General features: G+C 43.9%; 1 protein-coding gene across 1 annotated transcript in view; it reads left to right on the top strand.

Moving 5' to 3' along the window:
- The first annotated feature begins 1,705 nt into the window (after window positions 1-1,705).
- LOC141178644 (uncharacterized) overlaps window positions 1,706-25,505 on the top strand; it is a 1,052,471-nt gene continuing 1,028,671 nt past the window's right edge. Inside the window, exon 1 of the mRNA XM_073660534.1 lies at window positions 1,706-1,766. Coding sequence (XP_073516635.1) covers window positions 1,741-1,766 — 26 coding nt within the window. The 5' untranslated portion in view covers window positions 1,706-1,740. The remainder of the gene's footprint in view (window positions 1,767-25,505) is intronic.

Here is a 25,505-nt window from a genome sequence, read left to right on the forward strand (position 1 = left end):
ACAGTTTGATTTCACAGAAGTTTGATTTACTTGGAGTTATATTCTGTTGTTTAAGTGTTCCCTTTATTTTTTTGAGCAGTATATATATAATAGTTGCAAATCCTACAAAACATTGCAGTTTCAGGTCACTAGGTTGGACCCAATCTATTATGGCCTGCATCTTCTCAGAATCCATTGTAAACCCATCAGCCGATAAAATTAACCCCAGGAATGAAATTTCCTGAACAGAAAAAAACATTTCTCAATTTTTTCAACAAAGAATTCTCCCTAAACCTTTCTAATACAACACGGACATGTTCCTGGTGAGAATCCAAATCAGGAGAGAAAATTCTATATCATCAAGATAAATCACAAGAAATCTCCCAATGTAATCAGAGAAACGTCATTCAGAAAGTTGTGAAATCCTGTTGGTGCATTGGAGAATCCAAAAGGCAGAACAAGATTATAGAATAAACCCTCAGACGTTAAAGACGCCGATTTCCACTCATCACCCTTCAACATGCGGATCACATTGTAATAAGCCCCTCTAAGGTCAAAGTTAGAAAACTATTCATCCCCCAAAGGCTGATTATAGTCACGGCTCCACTCCGTACACCTTGTACACACGCGGCTCTGCTCCGTACACCTTGTACACACACGGCTCCGCTCCGTGCACCTCGTACACACGCGGCTCCGCTCCGTGCACCTCGTACACACGCGGCTCAGCTCCGTACACCTCGTACACACGCGGTTCCGCTCCGTACACCTCGTACACACGCGGCTCCGCTCCGTACACACGCGGCTCCGCTCCGTACACCTCGTACACACGCGGCTCCTCTCCGTACACCTCGTACACACGCGGCTCCTCTCCGTACACCTCGTACACACGCGGCTCCTCTCCGTACACCTCGTACACACGCGGCTCCTCTCCGTACACCTCGTACACACGCGGATCCGCTCCGTACACCTCGTACACACGCGGCTCCGCTCCATACACCTCGTACACACGCGGCTCCGCTCCGTACACCTCGTACACACACACGGCTTCGCTCCTTACACCTCGTACACACGCACAGCACCGCTCCGTACTCCTCGTACACATGTAGCTCCGCTCCCTACACCTCGTACACACACACGGCTCCGCTCCGTACACCTTGTACACACGCGGCTCCGCTCCGTACACCTCGTACACACGCGGCTCCGCTCCGTACACCTCGTACACACGCGGCTCCGCTCCGTACACCTCGTACACACGCGGCTCCGCTCCGTATACCTCGTACACACGCGGCTCCGCTCCGTACACCTCGTACACACGCGGCTCCGCTCCGTACACCTCGTACACATGCGGCTCCGCTCCGTACACCTCGTACACACGCGGCTCCGCTCCGTACACCTCGTACACGCGGCTCCGCTCCGTACACCTCGTACACACGCGGCTCCGCTCCGTACACCTCGTACACGCGCGGCTCTGCTCCGTACACCTCGTACACACGCCCTACTCCGTACACCTCGTACACACGCCGCTCTGCTCCGTACACCTCGTACACACGCCGCTCTGCTCCGTACACCTCATACACACACGGCTCTGCTACATCCACACTGTAAACCCCTCCTGACCCCACACATAAACTTCAGCTCATCCAGCACCATGACAACCAGCACAGCAGAGTCCTGCATCCACTGAGGCCCTGATCATGTGACCCCTGACTCCTCCCCTCCTGTGACCTCATCACAGGTCCTGTGCGCACAGAGCAGCCATATATGTGGTGGCGGCTCTGCAGGTGGAGGTATGTGGAGACCCCATTACTGGGCGCAGGGGGCATAAACCCCTTCAGCACGGAGACTCTTTTGGGGTCTTGTGTTGCCCCTTTATAAGAATCATAAGGTTTTTGTTCTGTTTCCTGTACTAGATACATACGACCCAACTATGGAGACAGGAAGGGAGGAAACCTATTGTTCTCATAGTACAGGACCCCTTTACTGGCCCCACAGTGTAATGCCCCCATTATGCCCCTTATGCAGGATGTATGATGCCCCACACACAGTGTAATGCCCCCATTATGCCTCTTATGCAGTATGTATGATCCCCCCACAGTGTAATGCCCCCATTATGCCCCTTATGCAGGATGTATGATGCCCCCACACAGTGTAATGCCCCCATTATGCACCTTATGCAGGATGTATGATGCCCCCACACAGTGTAATGTCCCCATTATGCCCCTTATGCAGTATGTATGATGCCCCCCACAGTGTAATGCCCCCATTATGCCCGATGTATGATGCCCCCATTATGCCCCTTATGCAGTATGTATGATACCCCACAGTGTAATGCCCCTTTATGCCCCTTATGCAGGATGTATGATGCCCCCACACAGTGTAATGCCCCTTATGTAGTATGTATGATGCCCGCCACAGTGTAATGCCCCCATTATGCCCCTTATGCAGTATGTATGATGCCCCCACACAGTGTAATGCCCCCATTATGCCCCTTATGCAGTCTGTATGATGCCCCCACTGTGTAATGCCCCCATTATGCCTCTTATGCAGGATGTATGATGCCCCCACACAGTGTAATGCCCCCATTATGCCTCTTATGCAGGATATATGATGCCCCCACACAGTGTAATGCCTCCATTATGCCTCTTATGCAGTATGTGTGATGCCCCCACACAGCGTTATGCCCCTTATGCAGGATGTATGATGCCCCCACACAGTGTAATGCCCCCATTATGCCCCTTATGCAGGATGTATGATGCCCCCATTATGCCTCTTATGCAGTATGTATGATGCCCCCACACAGTGTTATGCCCCTTATGCAGGATGTATGATGCCCCCACACAGTGTTATGCCCCTTATGCAGGATGTATGATGCCCCCACACAGTGTAATGCCCCCATTATGCCCCTTATGCAGGATGTATGATGCCCCACACAGTGTGATGCCCCTTATGCAGGATGTATGATGCCCCCACACAGTGTAATGCCCCCATTATGCCCCTTATGCAGGATGTATGATGCCCCCACACAGTGTAATGCCCCCATTATTCCCCTTATGCAGTATGTATGATGCCCCCACTGTGTAATGCCCCCATTATGCCCCTTATGCCGTATGTATGATGCCCCCACACAGTGTAATGCCTCCATTATGCCTCTTATGCAGTATGTATGATGCCCCCACACAGTGTAATGCCCCCATTATGCCTCTTATGCAGTATGTATGATGCCCCCACACAGTGTTATGCCCCTTATGCAGGATGTATGATGCCCCCACACAGTGTAATGCCCCCATTATGCCCCTTATGCAGGATGTATGATGCCCCCACTCAGTGTAATGCCCCCATTATGCCTCTTATGCAGTATGTATGATGCCCCCACACAGTGTTATGCCCCTTATGCTGGATGTATGATGCCCCCACACAGTGTAATGCCCCCATTATGCCCCTTATGCAGGATGTATGATGCCCCCACACAGTGTAATGCCCCCATTATGCCCCTCATGCAGGATGTATGATGCTCCCACACAGTGTAATGCCCCCATTATGCCCCTTATGCAGGATGTATGATGCCCCCCCACAGTGTAATGCCCCCATTATGCCCCTTATGCAGGATGTATGATGCCCCCACACAGTGTAATGCCCCCATTATGCACCTTATGCAGGATGTATGATGCCCCCACACAGTGTAATGTCCCCATTATGCCCCTTATGCAGTATGTATGATGCCCCCCACAGTGTAATGCCCCCATTATGCCCGATGTATGATGCCCCCACACAGTGCAATGCCCCCATTATGCCCCTTATGCAGTATGTATGATGCCCCACAGTGTAATGCCCCTTATGCAGGATGTATGATGCCCCCACACAGTGTAATGCCCCTTATGTAGTATGTATGATGCCCGCCACAGTGTAATGCCCCCATTATGCCCCTTATGCAGTATGTATGATGCCCCCACACAGTGTTATGCCCCTTATGCAGGATGTATGATGCCCCCACACAGTGTTATGCCCCTTATGCAGGATGTATGATGCCCCCACACAGTGTAATGCCCCCATTATGCCCCTTATGCAGAATGTATGATGCCCCACACAGTGTGATGCCCCTTATGCAGGATGTATGATGCCCCCACACAGTGTAATGCCCCCATTATGCCCCTTATGCAGGATGTATGATGCCCCCACACAGTGTAATGCCCCCATTATTCCCCTTATGCAGTATGTATGATGCCCCCACTGTGTAATGCCCCCATTATGCCCCTTATGCAGTGTGTATGATGCCCCCACACAGTGTAATGCCTCCATTATGCCTCTTATGCAGTATGTATGATGCCCCCACACAGTGTAATGCCCCCATTATGCCTCTTATGCAGTATGTATGATGCCCCCACACAGTGTTATGCCCCTTATGCAGGATGTATGATGCCCCCACACAGTGTAATGCCCCCATTATGCCCCTTATGCCGGATGTATGATGCCCCCACTCAGTGTAATGCCCCCATTATGCCTCTTATGCAGTATGTATGATGCCCCCACACAGTGTTATGCCCCTTATGCTGGATGTATGATGCCCCCACACAGTGTAATGCCCCCATTATGCCCCTTATGCAGGATGTATGATGCCCTCACGCAGTGTAATGCCCCCATTATGCCTCTTATGCAGTATGTTTGATGACCCCACACAGTGTAATGCCCCCATTATGCCCCTTATGCAGGATGTATGATGCCCCCCCACACAGTTTAATGTTCTGGGACATACTAAAAAGAATGAAGATAAGGAATAAATAAAAAGAATGAACATAAAAACTTACAGGTCCAAACATATGTAGAGATATTATGGATTTCTTGTGTATCTTGCACATGGGATGAACATGAAATATATATTCCATATAAACAGGTGTATATTATATTCCTACCGTACCAACTTCCCCCACACACAGTATAATATTTCCACAGTGCCGCCAGAGGTCCTGCAGTTAGAATAAGTCCTGAGGTTTTACAGTTGAAATAATCCCTCTGGAGTTGGTTTTCCCTTTCCCTGCTCCCCTCCATGTAGACCCTTGAGCATGTATACGGGCATGTAGGGGAGCAGGCCTTACTAGATATTTAGGCTTTGTACAGTAATATTCCGCATGAGGATGGTATCAGAGGAGTAAGACATTTCTTGAAATCGAGATCAATAGAGTGTAGCAGACATAATGACTTCATGGAGGATCTTCTAAAATTCACTCTTAATCACAACATCTTTCTTTTTGACAGGAAGTACTTCTACCAGCTCAGGGGTACTGCGATGGGGAGCCCCTTTGCCCCCTCGTATGCTAACCTATTCCTGAGTTGATGGGAGGAAACCTGTTAAATGGTTAATTATGGAAATTCATTTGGAATGTTAATTAATAATGGATATTCATTTTATCCTTAAATTTAAGTTCTATACAAGGATTGCCTCAGCCATCGTGTCTAGTTGACATGCGCTATTTGTGTGTGTATTTTTGGTTCACTACCATATGTAGAACAGGTGTGCCATACGACTGGCTATAAAAGCCATGGTACAGAAAGGGGGGGCTCTCTTGCTCTTCCCACACCACAAGAAGAATCTTCATGCTGAGAAGTATCTGACATGTAGGCCTGGACACGTGCTGGACAAAGACATGATTTACCAGCCAGGATCCAAGGAAAGATGGGTGAATCTCAACAATTAAGCTAATTATGGACAAATGGACAATTACTTTATAACTAATTATTGTATGTACCTGCTGCAATCTGATTCTTTTTAATGGACAATCCAAGAATAAATCGATACATTTTTTTAATAAGAATATCGTGATATTGATACTTTGCGAAGTCCTCAGTAGAGAAAAATAATACAGGAAGAGTATTATTTTACAATGGTGAGCCAGCCAGTCCTGTTTTTTCATTTTTTTTTAAATTAAGTAAGTGAATTTCTTCCGTGAACAAGGGGGGGAAGTCCTGACGAGCTGAACAGCTGTTGTTCACGTGTCAGTAAATTCACTAATTTGTCACGAGAAGCAGAAAGAATCTACAGACTGAAGACTAACAGGAAGCAGAGGTACTAACAAGGAACAGAATCACACAGGGAAAGAATCAGACCAACTGAAGACAGGACGTGCTGATAAAGAGAAGCCAAGGAATCTTAAGGTAAGCAAAATATGGATATAATTTCTTCTTTTGCTAAACAAAGTAATATTAATTTCAAAGTTAATGTAGGAGATGACATAGAAGTTTTTTGGCTCAGTTTATACAAAGAATGTGAATTGCAGAATTTACAGTTAACTTCTAAATTGGTAAATAGAGACAAACAGAAATTGAGAAATATTCTACATTTGGTAGATTTTTTTCATAGTCTTGTGTTAGAGATTTCTAAGCAGGAAAATAGTGTAGAAGTGTCAGACGGTGATACTGATTCTGACTGTAATGTGGAAAATGAACAAGACGTAAGACACGTGTCTGTAACTGAAGGTGACCTTGGGTCTGACCAAGAGACGGACATACAGAAACCTGACATGGGAGGAGACATGACTGACATACGAGAAACTGACATATTAGGTGATGTGGGAGGAGACGTGAGTGACGTAGGAGGAACGAACGTACAAGAGCCACTAAAAATATCAGAGAATTCAGGAATTACCCAGGCTCAACTACAAATTAAAATGAGGAAAAATTTGCTGAAATTATACAAAATCATGCCAAAATATGATGTCAAAATCCATGCCTGTAGAAATTCAGAGACATTTTAGAGCTTCTCTGATAAGTTTGATTTATCCAATGAGGAGAGGAATCAATTATTTAAAATATGGATTCCTGTGACATTGTCCAGACGTTTACATTTAATGCCCTGTGAAAATGACTCTCCTAATGGATGGGAAAATGATTCGGACAGGTTAAAATATTTGATTTATTGTGTCACAAAGGATTTTCCCAACATAGAAGATCTGCAGAAACTAAGGATTGGTAGGAAGGAATGTACATATACATTCATGTCCATATTTGAACGGTTGTACAAAGCTCTCATCAAAAATGGAAAAGTACAACAAATGATAACAACTTTTGTACAAAAATTCAAATTCCTAGATCCAGTTTCCCAAGTTATGGCATCACAAAAAAATTCATTATTTGAATGTGCTCAGTTGCTGGATTTTGTTAGAAAACATGAAAATCGTGAAAAGAAAATAAATCAAGTTAAATTTATAAAACCAGAAAAGGTAAATTCTTACCAAAAGCCAATATCAAACTCTCCTAGACTGAGTCATCCCCAAAGTGAACTCTATCGAATACGCAGGAGATTTCATATCTGTTATAAGCCATATCAGCCAGTGCAAAGGTCCATCTCCACAGAAAGAGTTAAAAATGCAAAGCTATGACTTTTCCCTAAGAAAGAAAATGGCCGAAATAGACGGACAGAGTCAGGTGAGACGACCAGCTCACAGTGACATCATGGAATGTGGACAGAAGAACAGGCAGTTCTCTGAGGTTTTGAAGGATAGAAAAATGTCTTTCCTAAATAGGGCGTTCCTGGAGATATTTGAGAGAGACAGAAGATTTGGTTTAGGGTGTGGCTAAGAAAAAACTGTAATTATAATGTAGCATAGAAGTGTTACAATGTCTTAATATTTATTTATAATCTTATACAGTAAAATTGTAGTTACATAGTTTCTAATAGTTCATATATATATATATATACACTTGTCTAAGTAGAGATTGTGTATAATTGTATATATATATATATTTATAAAAAAATATATATATATATATATATTAATTAATAAATTAGAACTTCATATATAAATTTAAGTAACAATATTTTGAATTACATTAGAACCAACCAATATATGTATAAGATATTTAAATAATTCTGTTTCTGTATAAATTTGATATTTAATTTTATTTTCTTATATTTCCTTAGAGGTTTCATTCCAAAGCAGGATTTGATCAAACAACTCTAAAATGGATTTATTTCTTTATTCACACAGGAAGTGGAAAAATTGCATGATTTATGTGTATAACATTTTAAAATAATAACTAGTTAATTATTATGTGTAACATTAATTAATATTTTCTGTGCATGAAGTGTTCGTTATAACAAGTAGCTTTACAGCATGACGTGTGACAGCTGCAGCCTTTGAACTTTGAGCTAATAGTATAGATCCCATTCATTCTATTTTCAGCTGATGTAACTTAAGACCGGGCAGCCAGTGAAAAAAGAATCTAAGTCAAGAGTTTTTTCAAGTGTCTGAAATTCCAGTGACTTACTCTCATATTATATAATATGTACTTGCGGAATATTCAAAGAAATATAAAGATATTCAATTTAACTAATAGTTTACAATGCGCATTGAAAAATTGGGATACAACAATTTTGGGTTAAATATATATATATATATATATATATATATATATATATATATATATATATATAAAACTTCATATGTGGAATGTTTAAGTTGAACAGATCTGTGAATGTGACAGATGAGTAAATCAGCAGCTGCTAAGTGTGATTGATGTGACAGAGGCCTCGTACGTTTGTATGTTTGAAAAAAAATGTTTCTTTATGTGAAGGTACAAAAATATATTTAATTCTGAGAAAAATTATAATACATAATTAGGTATTATCTACATATATATATACTTCTATATTTCTTTAATAATTATTATTTCTTGATTTAACTAATAGTGGATAAGGGCAACCACACATCAAAATGGTTTACAAAGCAAATTTACATTTAGAATAATTTTCCACATGATAATATTCTTGAATAACTATGATATTATTTTTAATGGTTACCTAAATAGGTACACACCTCTCTTTAGACAAATCTATGCTACTCATCGATATGAAATTTATGCAAAATATTTCTAGAAGAATAATTATTTTTAATTTGGTTCTGATATATAAATTATTTTATAAAATAATATTTTTTGGTATTAAGGGGGAAAATGTGTTTTTGATCCTGATTACATAATCACTTTTCATCAATACTTATTTTCCACACATTTTAATAAAGAAGAAACAATAATAAGGTACAATGATATAATTAAGAAGGGTGTTACATGCAAAGTTGCATAGTTTAATAATTTTTTGGTGATACAAGGTTATGACAAATATGAAATCATCCCGATAATGGAGATATAAGGGTATTTTTTATGGAGAATAAAATTACTCTGCATTTGTCATTAAAATTTAAAGGCCTTATTTTTATTTTTATTCTTATTTTTATTTTTAATTTTATTTTTCATTTTTAAAATTTTATTTTTACTTATTTTCTTATTTTTCCATTTTTCATTCTCAATTTTTGATTTTAATTCAGTTCAATATTTCAATTGAGAAAACACATTAATATTTAATGGGGTAATGTCAAGTACAAGAATATTGCTTCATTAAATATAATGATGATATGAATTAATATAAGAAAAATGTTTCAATTTTTTGAGTAAACACAACAATTCATTCATTCATTCATTCATTCATACATTCATATATTTATTCATTTTAGTTCAGGAGTATACATTCTTTGATATTATTGGTTTAATAAAGATATAACCAGGCAAACCAGGGGAGGAGTCCTAAGGAGATAATTTGCATATTCCCACTGCATTTTGGGGTAAGTGAAGAGTCTCCGTGAGCTCAAAGAACACTGGATTTTGGCTGTTGGAGCTGAAAAGAGGACATCGGTAAACCGCTTTGAAGCTTTTTTTTGAAGCTTTTTTCACTGTTTTCAGAACATTAACAGTAAGAACATGGAAGAGTCCAGGAGCCATTTGGTGAGCTGCATATCCTGCTACATGTTCACAGACTTGCCAGTGGAAAAGCCAAACTTCACATGCCAGAAATGCAAGCTTGTGTCCCTGTTGGAGGAAAAGTTGCGAAATCTAGAAGAGAGGTTAACTACCTTGAAAATCATTAAGGAAGGTGAAGAGTTCTTAGACAGAGCAGAATTATCTCTTCATGATTCAGAAAGAGAAGAAATTCGAACTGCACCTGAGGAAACAGAGGAATGGAAGCATGTGACCCAGAGAAGCAGGAGGATAGAGAGGCAGTCAGCACCTATACTGCTCAGGAACCAGTACCAGGCTCTCTCGCAGGAGAACCATGAAGAAATACAGCAAGATAAGACTTTGCCAGCAATGAATAACCTTGTAAGCCCTCAGAATCCTCCTGGATGGAGAAAGAAGAATGTTGTGAAGAAAAAACGGAGAGTGGTGGTCATGGGGGATTCCCTGTTAAGAGGAACAGAGGCTGCTATCTGCAGACCAGACATAACCTCAAGAGAAATGTGCTGTCTTCCAGGAGCAAAAATTAAAGATGTGTCTGACAGGATATCAAGACTCTTCAGACCTACAGATCACTACCCATTCCTGCTAATACATGTGGGGACAAATGACACCGCAAGAAAGGACCTGGAAACCATCTGCAGTGACTTTGAAGACTTGGGCAAGAAAGTGAAAGAATTGGGAGCGCAGGTGGTCTTCTCATCCATCCTCCCAGTGGATGGCCATGGAACAATGAGGTGGAATAAGATTCTACAGGTGAACAACTGGCTACGTCGATGGTGCCGTCAACAAGGATTTGGATTTCTGGATCACGGAATGAATTACCTATACGATGGACTACTTGCTAGAGATGGGGTGCACCTTACGAAGACTGGAAAACATGTATTTGGAAATTGCCTTGCTGCACTCATGAGGAGAGCTTTAAACTAGAACAATGTGGGAAGGGAAGCAAAAGGCCAGAAAAAGCCATACAGCTGACAAATACTATTGAGATCTCTGCTACTGGAAGTGGAAAGGAAGAACAAAGACAAAACAATTTTAAATAATAAAAATATGGGAAGAAGAGAAACCAATCACAAACTAAAATGTTTTTATACAAATGCACAAAGCATGGGCAACAAACAAGGAGAATTAGAACTACTAACGCAGGAAAAGAAATATGATGTCATTGGAATCACTGAAACTTGGTGGGACGATACACATGATTGGAATAAAAGGCTAAAAGGATACAACTTATTTGCAAGAAACAGACTTGATAAACGAGGAGGAGGTGTCGCATTGTATGTTAGAAAAGCGTATATCTGCACAGAGATTGAAGCTTCAGAGACTGGGAGTTCTGTGGAAACTGTTTGGGTAAGAATACAAGGAGAGAACAACGGAAAGGACACCATTGTAGGCATTTACTACAGGCCACCTGGGCAAGCTGAAGATATGGATGAACTCTTTATGTATCAAATGACCAAGTTCTCAAAAAAATATGACGTAGTGGTCATGGGAGATTTCAACTATCCAGACATTTGTTGGGAATCTCTCTCAAGTAAAACTAACAGGTCAAGCAAATTCTTATCCTCTCTTGCTGACAACTTTATCTTCCAAAAGGTAGGGGAGAAAACAAGGGGATCTGCTACTTTGGATCTAATCCTTATAAACAAGGAGGAAATGGTTGAGGAGGTAAAAGTGGCTGGGACCCTAGGAGGCAGCGATCATGCTATTATAGAATTTTGGATAACTAGAGGAGGAAGACATGTGAAGACTCAAACTTCAAGGTTAGATTTTAGAAAGGCAGATTTTAAGAGACTCAGAAAGAGAATAGGAGGGATCCAATGGCTGGATGTCCTTAAGGACAAAAATGTCCAGGAAGGATGGGAAATTTTTAAAAATGAGATTCTCAAAGCACAATCGTTAACAATCCCGAAAAGTAGGAAGAATGGGAAGCATTTAAGGAAACCAGGATGGATGAACACAGAACTTAAACACATGCTAAAAAGAAAGAAAGAAATGTTTATTAAATGGAAAGAGGGAGGCATATCTAAAGAAGATTATAATGCAGTCTGCAGATCCTGCAGGGCATGTATCAGGTTAGCTAAAGCTGACAATGAATTAAGGCTTGCAAGAGATGTCAAAAGCAATAAAAAAGGATTTTGGGGGTATGTCAAAAGTAAAAGAAAAGTCAAAGATGCTATAGGATTTTTACAGGATGAAAATGGAGAAATGGTAAGAGAGGATGTTGAGAAGGCCAAACTTTTTAATTCCTATTTTGCATCTGTTTTCTCTCAGAAAGAAAATGTAACATCAACTGATCTTCACTGTCCTTTTAAAGGAATAGAAGAATCCAAGTTATCTGTAAACAGAAAGATTGTGAGGGAATATTTAGCTAACATAAATGAGTTCAAGTCTCCAGGTCCAGATGAATTACACCCCAGAGTACTGAAGGAGATCGTAGAAGAAATTTTAGAACCACTCTCCATAATCTTTGAAAATTCTTGGAGAACAGGAGAAGTCCCAGAAGACTGGAGAAGAGCAAATGTTGTTCCTATCTTCAAAAAGGGGAAGAAGGTGGACCCAGGGAACTATAGGCCGGTGAGTCTGACTTCTATACCAGGAAAGATCTTTGAACAAATTATTAAACAACATGTATGTAAGTACCTGGATAAGAATGAAGTGATTAACCAGAGTCAGCATGGGTTTATAACTAACAAGTCATGTCAGACTAACTTAATTTCCTTCTATGACAGAATCACTGACTGGGTGGATCAGGGAAATGCTGTAGATATAGTATATCTTGACTTCAGCAAAGCATTTGACAAAGTATCTCACACCATCCTTATTGAAAAAATGACCAAGTATGCAATGGACCAGGCAACTGTTAGGTGGATTCATAACTGGCTTAGTGATCGGACTCAAAGGGTGATTGTAAATGGCTTCACATCCAGCTGGATGAATGTCTCAAGTGGGGTACCACAGGGCTCCGTCCTGGGACCTGTATTGTTCAACATCTTTATCAATGATTTAGATGAAGGAATTGAGGGTAAACTGATTAAATTTGCTGATGACACAAAGCTAGGAGGGATAGCTAATACTAGAGAAGAGAGAGAGAGGATTCAAAAAGACCTAAATAAACTGGAGCAGTGGGCAGCAACCAACAGAATGGTTTTTAACAGGGAAAAATGCAAAGTACTACATCTGGGCAATAAAAATGAAAAAAGCATATACAGAATGGGAGGAATAGAGCTAAGCAACAGTACATGTGAAAAAGATTTAGGTATACTAATAGATCATAGACTGAACATGAGTCAACAGTGTGATGCAGCAGCAAAAAAGGCAAATACAATTCTGGGATGTATTAACAGAAGCATACAGTCTAGATCACGTGAAGTCATTATTGGTCTTTACTCCTCTTTGGTCAGACCTCATCTGGAATACTGTGTACAGTTTTGGGCCCCACATTTTAAAAAAGACATAGACAAACTGGAGCAAGTTCAGAGAAGAGCGACCAGAATGGTGACTGGTCTGCAAACCATGTCCTATGAGGAACGGTTGCAGGATTTGGGAATGTTTAGCTTGCAAAAAAGAAGACTGAGAGGAGACTTAATAGCTGTCTACAAATATGTCAAGGGCTGTCACATTGTAGAAGGATCATCTTTATTCTCATTTGCACAGGGAAAGACTAGAAGCAACGGGATGAAACTAAATGGGAGGAGACACAGATTAGATATTAGAAAAAACTTTTTGACAGTTAGGGTGATTAATGAGTGGAACAGGCTGCCACGAGAGGTGGTGAGTTCCCCTTCAATGGACGTCTTCAAACAGAGGCTGGACAGACATCTGTCTGAGATGATTTAGTGAATCCTGCTTTGAGCAGGGGGTTGGACCAGATGACCCAGGAGGTCCCTTCCAACTCTACCATTCTATGATTCTATGATTCTATGATAAACACTTGTTGTTTCAAAACACACTGACACCTATGGGTTGGAAAAGGTAATTACACCTATGACATAAAAATATTTTATCACATGGAGAACTTGATTGAATTACTATCTATTATTGTTTATTATTCCAAACATAATTTATTTAAATATTTTGATAATAATTAGATGGATATTATTGATTACTATGGTACGCTGTGATATTATAGGTTAGGAAAGTTGCCAGATTTGGTATCAGATTAGGGAATGAAGACTTCAATCAAGACATCGCAATTATGAATTCTATCTTAATAAAGACTTTTCATATTTATAAATCAAAGAGACTCTCAAAAGTTATAAGAAGAAACAACCGATATCTGGAAGTCTCAGAAGCTAACAGGTGTGAATGCTGAGTGATCATAGACTGTGTCCATTACATACAATACAATTCACACCACTGATCACCAGGACGGCAGAGGACGATGATCCTATATGAACTGGGTTGTGCTCAAGTTTCATCACGTTCCAGTGGTTTCTTATCACCTGCAACGCTTCAATGAAAGCTGGTGAACAGGTAATTGTCAGAAAGCTGCCAGCCTGACATATGTGTCCTGTACATAAAGGACTGAGTACTGGTTATGGTTCTATATAAAGCTGGGAAGTGTCAAGTTAACCCTTGCTTTACTGACCAAAGACGTCACATCTGTTCCAAAAGTGACACGAGACCAGTGCGGACGACGCAGAGGATTCCAGAAAGACAACGTAAGTCCAGGTGACATCGCACAGATATTAAAGCTACATTTCATCCATGTACTTTGTTTTCTTATAAATTGACACACATGATCTTTCTAATAAAGAGTACAGTTTATAGACTGCACAATGATGAATACAATTATGGACTGTACAATATCTACACGCTGTCATTTATTTCAAAGGAGTTTATAAAAGAACCAAGAAGAAGATGAGACGACGACCCGATGACATCAGATGATGACGATGGGACCCGCGATTGCTTCAATTTAGATATAGGGAAGTATAATTATACATATTAAATGAATATTAGTCACGGCTTACCATAACATGAATTCACATCATTATATAACAACAATCTGATACTATTATTGATATTATTATTATTATTATTATTATGGAAATGTAATGATATTGCCAAGGAAGAAGGAAAGGAAAAAATGATTGATGAATGTATCTTCTTTTGAGAATTTTCAGTTTAAATCCTTTTATTCTCAAAAAAGGGGGAAATGTTAAATGGTTAATTATGGAAATTCATTTGGAATGTTAATTAATAATCGATAATCATTTTTCTTAAATCTGAGTTCTATGCCTCAGCCATCGTGTCTAGTTGACATGCGCTATTTGTGTGTGTATTTTTAGTTCACTACCATATGTAGAACAGGTGTCCATACGACCGGCTATAAAAGCCCATGGTACAGAAAGGGGGGGCTCTTGCTCTGCCCACCCCACAAGACACAGAAGAAGAATCTTCATGCTGAGACATATCTGACATGTAGGCCTGGACACGTGCTGGACAAAGACATGATTTACCAGCCAGGATCCAAGGAAAGATGGGTGAATCTTAACAATTAAGCTAATTATGGACAAATGGACAATTACTTTATAACTAATTATTGTATGTACCTGCTGCAATCTGATTCTTTTTAATGGACACTCCAAGAATAAATAGATATATTTTTTTATAAGAATATCGTGATATTGATACTTTGCGAAGTCCTCAGTAGGAAAAAATAATACAAGAAGAGTATTATTTTACAGTGTCACAATAGGCTCTGAGCCTTTATATACCTGCGCACGGCAGCAGCCACCATCAGTTTGCTGCTGGACAGCCAGCAGCAGCAGCAGCAAGCCGAAAAGTGCAGGCATGTAAGGGATCTAGAGGTTGACAACATGTCTTTTTAACGGGAGTCCAGGTGCCAATCTCCACAAATGGACTTTTCAGGATCCGAGGGTGGCACCGTAGGCCGCAACCAATTGCCGCAACTTCTTTAATTTCATGCCTGCAGACTATAAAAAATAACCCAAAAAAGTTTGGTTGATTGGTCTGTGGTGTTCTTTTAAAGTGTTGCTTATAGCGGTCTCTGTGAGCTTCTCAATGCTGTTCAGCAAGCCAGGTATCCTGCCTGCAGTAGATGGAATGTGGAAATGGAACACTGCTGCGCGTGTCACAATAGGCTCTGAGCCTTTATATACCTGCGCACGGCAGCAGCCACCATCAGTTTGCTGATGGACAGCCAGCAGCAGCAGCAAGCCGAAAAGTGCAGGCATGTAAGGGATCTAGAGGTTGACAACATGTCTTTTTAACGGGAGTCCAGGTGCCAATCTCCACAAATGGACTTTTCTGGATCTGAGGGTGGCACCGTAGGCCGCAACCAATTGCCGCAACTTCTTTAATTTCATGCCTGCAGACTATAAAAAATAACCCAAAAAAGTTTGGTTGATTGGTCTGTGGTGTTCTTTTAAAGTGTTGCTTATAGCGGTCTCTGTGAGCTTCTCAATGCTGTTCAGCAAGCCAGGTATCCTGCCTGCAGTAGATGGAATGTGGCAATGGAACACTGCTGCGCGTGTCACAATAGGCTCTGAGCCTTTATATATCTGCGCACGGCAGCAGCCACCATCAGTTTGCTGATGGACAGCCAGCAGCAGCAGCAGCAAGCCGAAAAGTGCAGGCATGTAAGGGATCTAGGGGTTGACAACATGTCTTTTTAACGGGAGTCCAGGTGCCAATCTCCACAAATGGACTTTTCAGGATCCGTGGGTGGCACTGTAGGCCGCAACCAATTGCCGCAACTTCTTTAATTTCATGCCTGCAGACTATAAAAAATAACCCAAAAAAGTTTGGTTGATTGGTCTGTGGCGTTCTTTTAAAGTGTTGCTTATGGCGGTCTCTGTGAGCTTCTCAATGCTGTTCAGCCAGCCAGGTATCCTGCCTGCAGTAGATGGAATGTGGCAATGGAACACTGGCTGCGCGTGTCATAATAGGCTCTGAGCCTTTATATACCAGCACACGGCAGCAGCCACCTTCAGTCTGCTGCTGGACAGCCAGCAGCAGCAGGAAAGGTAAGTAATCAGCAACACTCCTGCTAAGGGTAGACAGCTGCTCGTCCCCCCCTTAATTGGTTCTCCTCCCTTCCACCGGTGTTGAGGCGGGTGGGAACAGCAGGGGGTGAGGGTGCTGTGCTAAAATAGTTGGAGTCATGCAGATCTAAAACGCGTGGATTGCTGCAGCAGCAAGCCGAAAAGTGCAGGCATGTAAGGGATCTAGAGGTTGACAACATATCTTCTTAACGGGAGTCCAGGTGCCCATCTCCACAAATGGACTTTTCAGGATCCGAGGGTGGCACCGTAGGCCGCAACCAATTGCTGCAACTTCTTTAATTTCATGCCTGCAGACTATAAAAAATAACCCAAAAAAGTTTGGTTGATTGGTCTGTGGCGTTCTTTTAAAGTGTTGCTTATGGCGGTCTCTGTGAGCTTCTCAATGCTGTTCAGCCAGCCAGGTATCCTGCCTGCAGTAGATGGAATGTGGCAATGGAACACTGCTGCGCGTGTCACAATAGGCTCTGAGCCTTTATATACCTGCGCACGGCAGCAGCCACCTTCAGTCTGCTGCTGGACAGCCAGTTGCAGCAGCAAGCCGAAAAGTGAAGGCATGTAAGGGATCTAGAGGTTGACAACATGTCTTCTTAACGGGAGTCCAGGTGCCCATCTCCACAAATGGACTTTTCAGGATCCGAGGGTGGCACCGTAGGCCGCAACCAATTGCCACAACTTCTTTAATTTCATGCCTGCAGACTATAAAAAATAACCCAAAAAAGTTTAGTTGATTGGTCTGTGGCGTTCTTTTAAAGTGTTGCTTATAGCGGTCTCTGTGAGCTTCTCAATGCTGTTCAGCCAGCCAGGTATCCTGCCTGCAGTAGATGGAATGTGGCAATGGAACACTGCTGCACGTGTCACAATAGGCTCTGAGCCTTTATATACCTGCGCACGGCAGCAGCCACCTTAAGTCTGCTGCTGGACAGCCAGCAGCAGCAAGCCAAAAAGTGCAGGCATGTAAGGGATCTAGAGGTTGACAACATGTCTTCTTAACGGGAGTTCAGGTGCCCATCTCCACAAATGGACTTTTCAGGATCCGAGGGTGGCACCGTAGGCCGCAACCAATTGCCGCAAATTCTTTAATTTCATGCCTGCAGACTATAAAAAATAACCCAAAAAAGTTTGGTTGATTGGTCTGTGGTGTTCTTTTAAAGTGTTGCTTATAGCGGTCTCTGTGAGCTTCTCAATGCTGTTCAGCCAGCCAGGTATCCTGCCTGCAGTAGATGGAATGTGGCAATGGAACACTGCTGCGCGTGTCACAATAGGCTCTGAGCCTTTATATACCTGCGCACGGCAGCAGCCACCATCAGTTTGATGATGGACAGCCAGCAGCAGCAAGCCGAAAAGTGGAGGCATGTAAGGGATCTAGAGGCTGACATGTCTTTTTAACGGGAGTCCAGGTGCCCATCTCCACAAATGGACTTTTCTGGATCCGAGGGTGGCACCGTAGGCCGCAACCAATTGCCGCAACTTCTTTAATTTCATGCCTGCAGACTATAAAAAATAACCCAAAAAAGGTTGGTTGATTGGTCTGTGGCGTTCATTTAAAGTGTTGCTTATAGCGGTCTCTGTGAGCTTCTCAATGCTGTTCAGCTAGCCAGGTATCCTGCCTGCAGTAGATGGAATGTGGCAATGGAACACTGCTGCGCGTGTCACAATAGGCTCTGAGCCTTTATATACCTGCGCACGGCAGCAGCCACCTTCAGTCTGCTGCTGGACAGCCAGCAGCAGCAGCAAGCCGAAAAGTGCAGGCATGTAAAGGATCTAGAGGTTTACAACATGTCTTCTTAACGGGAGTCCAGGTGCCCATCTCCACAAATGGACTTTTCAGGATCCGAGGGTGGCACCGTAGGCCGCAACCAATTGCCGCAACTTCTTTAATTTCATGCCTGCAGACTATAAAAAATAACCCAAAAAAGTTTAGTTGATTGGTCTGTGGCGTTCTTTTAAAGTGTTACTTATAGCGGTCTCTGTGAGCTTCTCAATGCTGTTCAGCCAGCCAGGTATCCTGCCTGCAGTAGATGGAATGTGGCAATGGAACACTGCTGCGTGTGTCACAATAGGCTCTGAGCCTTTATATACCTGCGCACGGCAGCAGCCACCTTCAGTCTGCTGCAGAACAGCCAGCAGCAGTAAGCCGAAAAGTGCAGGCATGTAAGAGATCTAGAGGTTGACAACATGTCTTCTTAACGGGAGTCCAGGTGCCCATCTCCACAAATGGACTTTTCAGGATCCGAGGGTGGCACCGTAGGCCGCAACCAATTGCCGCAACTTCTTTAATTTCATGCCTGCAGACTATAAAATATAACCCAAAAAAGTTTGGTTGATTGGTCTGTGGCGTTCTTTTAAAGTGTTGCTTATAGCGGTCTCTGTGAGCTTCTCAATGCTGCTCAGCCAGCCAGGTATCCTGCCTGCAGTAGATGGAATGTGGCAATGGAACACTGCTGCGCGTGTCACAATAGGCTCTGAGCCTTTATATACCTGCGCACGGCAGCAGCCACCTTCAGTTTGCTGATGGACAGCCAGCAGCAGCAAGCCGAAAAGTGCAGGCATGTAAGGGATCAAGAGGTTGACAACATGTCTTCTTAACGGGAGTCCAGGTGCCTATCTCCACAAATGGACTTTTCAGGATCCGAGGGTGGCACCGTAGGCCACAACCAATTGCCGCAACTTCTTTAATTTCATGCCTGCAGACTATAAAAAATAACCCAAAAAAGTTTGGTTGATTGGTCTGCGGCTTTCTTTTAAAGTGTTGCTTATAGCGGTCTCTGTGAGCTTCTCAATGCTGTTCAGCCAGCCAGGTATCCTGCCTGCAGTAGATGGAAAGTGGCAATGGAACACTGCTGCGCGTGTCACAATAGGCTCTGAGCCTTTATATACCTGCGCACGGCTGCAGCCACCTTCAGTCTGCTGCTAGACAGCCTCCGCAGCAGCAAGCCGAAAAGTGCAGGCATGTAAGGGATCTAGAGGTTGACAACATGTCTTCTTGACGGGAGTCCAGGTGCCCATCTCCACAAATGGACTTTTCAGGATCCGAGGGTGGCAAAGTAGGTCGCAACCAATTCCCGCAACCTCTTTAATTTCATGCCTGCAGACTATAAAAAATAACCCAAAAAAGTTTGGTTGATTGGTCTGTGGCGTTCTTTTAAAGTGTTGCTTATAGCGGTCTCTGTGAGCTTCTCAATGCTGTTCAGCCAGCCAGGTATCCTGCCTGCAGTAGATGGAATGTGGCAATGGAACACTGCTGCGCGTGTCACAATAGGCTCTGAGCCTTTATATACCTGCGCACGGCAGCAGCCACCTTCAGTCTGCTGCTGGACAGCCAGCAGCAGCAGCAAGCCGAAAAGTGCAGGCATGTAAAGGATCTAGAGGTTGACAACATGTCTTCTTAACGGGAGTCCAGGTGCCCATCTCCACAAATGGACTTTTCAGGATCCGAGGGTGGCACCGTAGGCCGCAACCAATTGCCGCAACTTCTTTAATTTCATGCCTGCAGACTATAAAAAATAACCCAAAAAAGTTTAGTTGATTGGTCTGTGGCGTTCTTTTAAAGTGTTACTTATAGCGGTCTCTGTGAGCTTCTCAATGCTGTTCAGCCAGCCAGGTATCCTGCCTGCAGTAGATGGAATGTGGCAATGGAACACTGCTGCGTGTGTCACAATAGGCTCTGAGCCTTTATATACCTGCGCACGGCAGCAGCCACCTTCAGTCTGCTGCAGAACAGCCAGCAGCAGTAAGCCGAAAAGTGCAGGCATGTAAGGGATCTAGAGGTTGACAACATGTCTTCTTAACGGGAGTCCAGGTGCCCATCTCCACAAATGGACTTTTCAGGATCCGAGGGTGGCACCGTAGGCCGCAACCAATTGCCGCAACTTCTTTAATTTCATGCCTGCAGACTATAAAATATAACCCAAAAAAGTTTGGTTGATTGGTCTGTGGCGTTCTTTTAAAGTGTTGCTTATAGCGGTCTCTGTGAGCTTCTCAATGCTGCTCAGCCAGCCAGGTATCCTGCCTGCAGTAGATGGAATGTGGCAATGGAACACTGCTGCGCGTGTCACAATAGGCTCTGAGCCTTTATATACCTGCGCACGGCAGCAGCCACCTTCAGTTTGCTGATGGACAGCCAGCAGCAGCAAGCCGAAAAGTGCAGGCATGTAAGGGATCAAGAGGTTGACAACATGTCTTCTTAACGGGAGTCCAGGTGCCTATCTCCACAAATGGACTTTTCAGGATCCGAGGGTGGCACCGTAGGCCACAACCAATTGCCGCAACTTCTTTAATTTCATGCCTGCAGACTATAAAACATAACCCAAAAAAGTTTGGTTGATTGGTCTGCGGCTTTCTTTTAAAGTGTTGCTTATAGCGGTCTCTGTGAGCTTCTCAATGCTGTTCAGCCAGCCAGGTATCCTGCCTGCAGTAGATGGAAAGTGGCAATGGAACACTGCTGCGCGTGTCACAATAGGCTCTGAGCCTTTATATACCTGCGCATGGCTGCAGCCACCTTCAGTCTGCTGCTAGACAGCCTCCGCAGCAGCAAGCCGAAAAGTGCAGGCATGTAAGGGATCTAGAGGTTGACAACATGTCTTCTTGACGGGAGTCCAGGTGCCCATCTCCACAAATGGACTTTTCAGGATCCGAGGGTGGCAAAGTAGGTCGCAACCAATTCCCGCAACCTCTTTAATTTCATGCCTGCAGACTATAAAAAATAACCCAAAAAAGTTTGGTTGATTGGTCTGTGGCGTTCTTTTAAAGTGTTGCTTATAGCGGTCTCTGTGAGCTTCTCAATGCTGTTCAGCCAGCCAGGTATCCTGCCTGCAGTAGATGGAATGTGGCAATGGAACACTGCTGCGCGTGTCACAATAGGCTCTGAGCCTTTATATACCTGCGCACGGCAGCAGCCACCATCAGTTTGCTGATGGACAGCCAGCAGCAGCAGCAAGCCGAAAAGTGCAGGCATGTAAGGGATCTAGAGGTTGACAACATGTCTTTTTAACGGGAGTCCAGGTGCCAATCTCCACAAATGGACTTTTCTGGATCTGAGGGTGGCACCGTAGGCCGCAACCAATTGACGCAACTTCTTTAATTTCATGCCTGCAGACTATAAAAAATAACCCAAAAAAGTTTGGTTGTTTGGTCTGTGGTGTTCTTTTAAAGTGTTGCTTATAGCGGTCTCTGTGAGCTTCTCAATGCTGTTCAGCAAGCCAGGTATCCTGCCTGCAGTAGATGAAATGTGGCAATGGAACACTGCTGCGCGTGTCACAATAGGCTCTGAGCCTTTATATACCTGCGCACGGCAGCAGCCACCATCAGTTTGCCGATGGACAGCCAGCAGCAGCAGCAGCAGCAAGCCGAAAAGTGCAGGCATGTAAGGGATCTAGGGGTTGACAACATGTCTTTTTAACGGGAGTGGTGCCCATCTCCACAAATGGACTTTTCAGGATCCGAAGGTGGCACTGTAGGCCGCAACCAATTGCCGCAACTTCTTTAATTTCATGCCTGCAGACTATAAAAAATAACCCAAAAATGTTTGGTTGATTGGTCTGTGGCGTTCTTTTAAAGTGTTGCTTATAGCGGTCTCTGTGAGCTTCTCAATGCTGTTCAGCCAGCCAGGTATCCTGCCTGCAGTAGATGGAATGTGGCAATGGAACACTGCTGCGCGTGTCACAATAGGCTCTGAGCCTTTATATACCTGCGCACGGCAGCAGCCACCTTCAGTCTGCTGCTGGACAGCCAGTTGCAGCAGCAAGCCGAAAAGTGAAGGCATGTAAGGGATCTAGAGGTTGACAACATGTCTTCTTAACGGGAGTCCAGGTGCCCATCTCCACAAATGGACTTTTCAGGATCCGAGGGTGGCACCGTAGGCCGCAACCAATTGCCACAACTTCTTTAATTTCATGCCTGCAGACTATAAAAAATAACCCAAAAAAGTTTAGTTGATTGGTCTGTGGCGTTCTTTTAAAGTGTTGCTTATAGCGGTCTCTGTGAGCTTCTCAATGCTGTTCAGCCAGCCAGGTATCCTGCCTGCAGTAGATGGAATGTGGCAATGGAACACTGCTGCGCGTGTCACAATAGGCTCTGAGCCTTTATATACCTGCGCACGGCAGCAGCCACCATCAGTTTGCTGATGGACAGCCAGCAGCAGCAGCAGCAAGCCGAAAAGTGCAGGCATGTAAGGGATCTAGAGGTTGACAACATGTCTTTTTAACGGGAGTCCAGGTGCCCATCTCCACAAATGGACTTTTCTGGATCTGAGGGTGGCACCGTAGGCCGCAACCAATTGCCGCAACTTCTTTAATTTCATGCCTGCAGACTATAAAAAATAACCCAAAAAAGTTTGGTTGATTGGTCTGTGGCGTTCTTTTAAAGTGTTGCTTATGGCGGTCTCTGTGAGCTTCTCAATGCTGTTCAGCCAGCCAGGTATCCTGCCTGCAGTAGATGAAATGTGGCAATGGAACACTCGCTGCGCGTGTCATAATAGGCTCTGAGCCGTTATATACCAGCGCACGGCAGCAGCCACCTTCAGTCTGCTGCTGGACAGCCAGCAGCAGCAGGAAAGGTAAGTAATCAGCAACACTCCTGCTAAGGGTAGACAGCTGCTCGTCCCCCCCTTAATTGGTTCTCCTCCCTTCCACCGGTGTTGAGGCGGGTGGGAACAGCAGGGGGTGAGGGTGCTGTGCTAAAATAGTTGGAGTCATGCAGATCTAAAACGCGTGGATTGCTGCAACAGCAAGCCGAAAAGTGCAGGCATGTAAGGGATCTAGAGGTTGACAACATGTCTTCTTAACGGGAGTCCAGGTGCCCATCTCCACAAATGGACATTTCAGGATCCGAGGGTGGCACCGTAGGCCGCAACCAATTGCCGCAACTTCTTTAATTTCATGCCTGCAGACTATAAAAAATAACCCAAAAAAGTTTGGTTGATTGGTCTGTGGTGTTCTTTTAAAGTGTTGCTTTTAGCGGTCTCTGTGAGCTTCTCAATGCTGTTCAGCAAGCCAGGTATCCTGCCTGCAGTAGATGGAATGTGGCAATGGAACACTGCTGCGCGTGTCACAATAGGCTCTGAGCCTTTATATACCTGCGCACGGCAGCAGCCACCATCAGTTTGATGATGGACAGCCAGCAGCAGCAAGCCGAAAAGTGCAGGCATGTAAGGGATCTAGAGGTTGACAACATGTCTTCTTGACGGGAGTCCAGGTGCCCATCTCCACAAATGGACTTTTCAGGATCCGAGGGTGGCAAAGTAGGTCGCAACCAATTCCCGCAACCTCTTTAATTTTATGCCTGCAGACTATACAAAATAACCCAAAAAAGTTTGGTTGATTGGTCTGTGGCGTTCTTTTAAAGTGTTGCTTATAGCGGTCTCTGTGAGCTTCTCAATGCTGTTCAGCCAGCCAGGTATCCTGCCTGCAGTAGATGGAATGTGGCAATGGAACACTGCTGCCCGTGTCACAATAGGCTTTGAGCCATTATATACCTGCGCAGGGCAGCAGCCACCTTCAGTCTGCTGCTGGACAGCCAGCAGCAGCAGCTGCAAGCCGAAAAGTGCAGTCATGTAAAGGATCTAGAGGTTAACAACATGTCTTCTTAACGGGAGTCCAGGTGCCCATCTCCACAAATGGACTTTTCCGGATCCGAGGGTGGCACCGTAGGCCGCAACCAACTGCCGCAACTTCTTTAATTTCATGCCTGCAGACTATAAAAAATAACCCAAAAAAGTTTGGTTGATTGGTCTGTGGCTTTCTTTTAAAGTGTTGCTTATAGCGGTCTCTGTGAGCTTCTCATTGCTGTTCAGCCAGCCAGGTACGCTGCCTGCAGTAGATGGAATGTGGCAATGGAACACTGCTGCGCGTGTCACAATAGGCTCTGAGCCTTTATATACCTGCGCACGGCAGCAGCCACCTTCAATCTGCTGCTGGACAGCCAGCAGCAGCAGCAAGCCGAAAAGTGCAGGCATGTAAGGGATCTAGAGGTTGACAACATGTCTTCTTAACGGGAGTCCAGGTGCCCATCTCCACAAATGGACTTTTCAGGATCCGAGGGTGGCACCGTAGGCCGCAACCAATTGCCGCAATTTCTTTAATTTCATGCCTGCAGACTATAAAAAATAACCCAAAAAAGTTTGGTTGATTGGTCTGTGGTGTTCTTTTAAAGTGTTGCTTATAGCGGTCTCTGTGAGCTTCTCACTGCTGTTCAGCCAGCCAGGTATCCTGCCTGCAGTAGATGGAATGTGGCAATGGAACACTGCTGCGCGTGTCGCTATAGGCTCTGAGCCTTTATATACCTGCACACGGCAGCAGCCACCTTCAGTCTGCTGCTGGACAGCCAGCAGCAGCAGCAAGCCGAAAAGTGCAGGCATGTAAGGGATCTAGAGGTTGACAACATGTCTTCTTTACGGGAGTCCAGGTGCCCATCTCCACAAATGGACTTTTCAGGATCCGAGGGTGGCACCGTAGGCCGCAACCAATTGCCGCAACTTCTTTAATTTCATGCCTGCAGACTATAAAAAATAACCCAAAAAAGTTTGGTTGATTGGTCTTTGGCGTTCTTTTAAAGTGTTGCTGATAGCGGTCTCTGTGAGCTTCTCAATGCTGTTCAGCCAGCCAGGTATCCTGCCTGCAGTAGATGGAATGTGGCAATGGAACACTGCTGCGCGTGTCACAATAGGCTCTGAGCCTTTATATACCTGCGCACGGCAGCAGCCACCTTCAGTAGCCA

This window comes from Phyllobates terribilis, unplaced genomic scaffold, assembly GCF_046119375.1.
Source record: "Phyllobates terribilis strain yellow unplaced genomic scaffold, ASM4611937v1 Scaffold_29__1_contigs__length_15306474, whole genome shotgun sequence".
NCBI lineage: Eukaryota > Metazoa > Chordata > Amphibia > Anura > Dendrobatidae > Phyllobates > Phyllobates terribilis.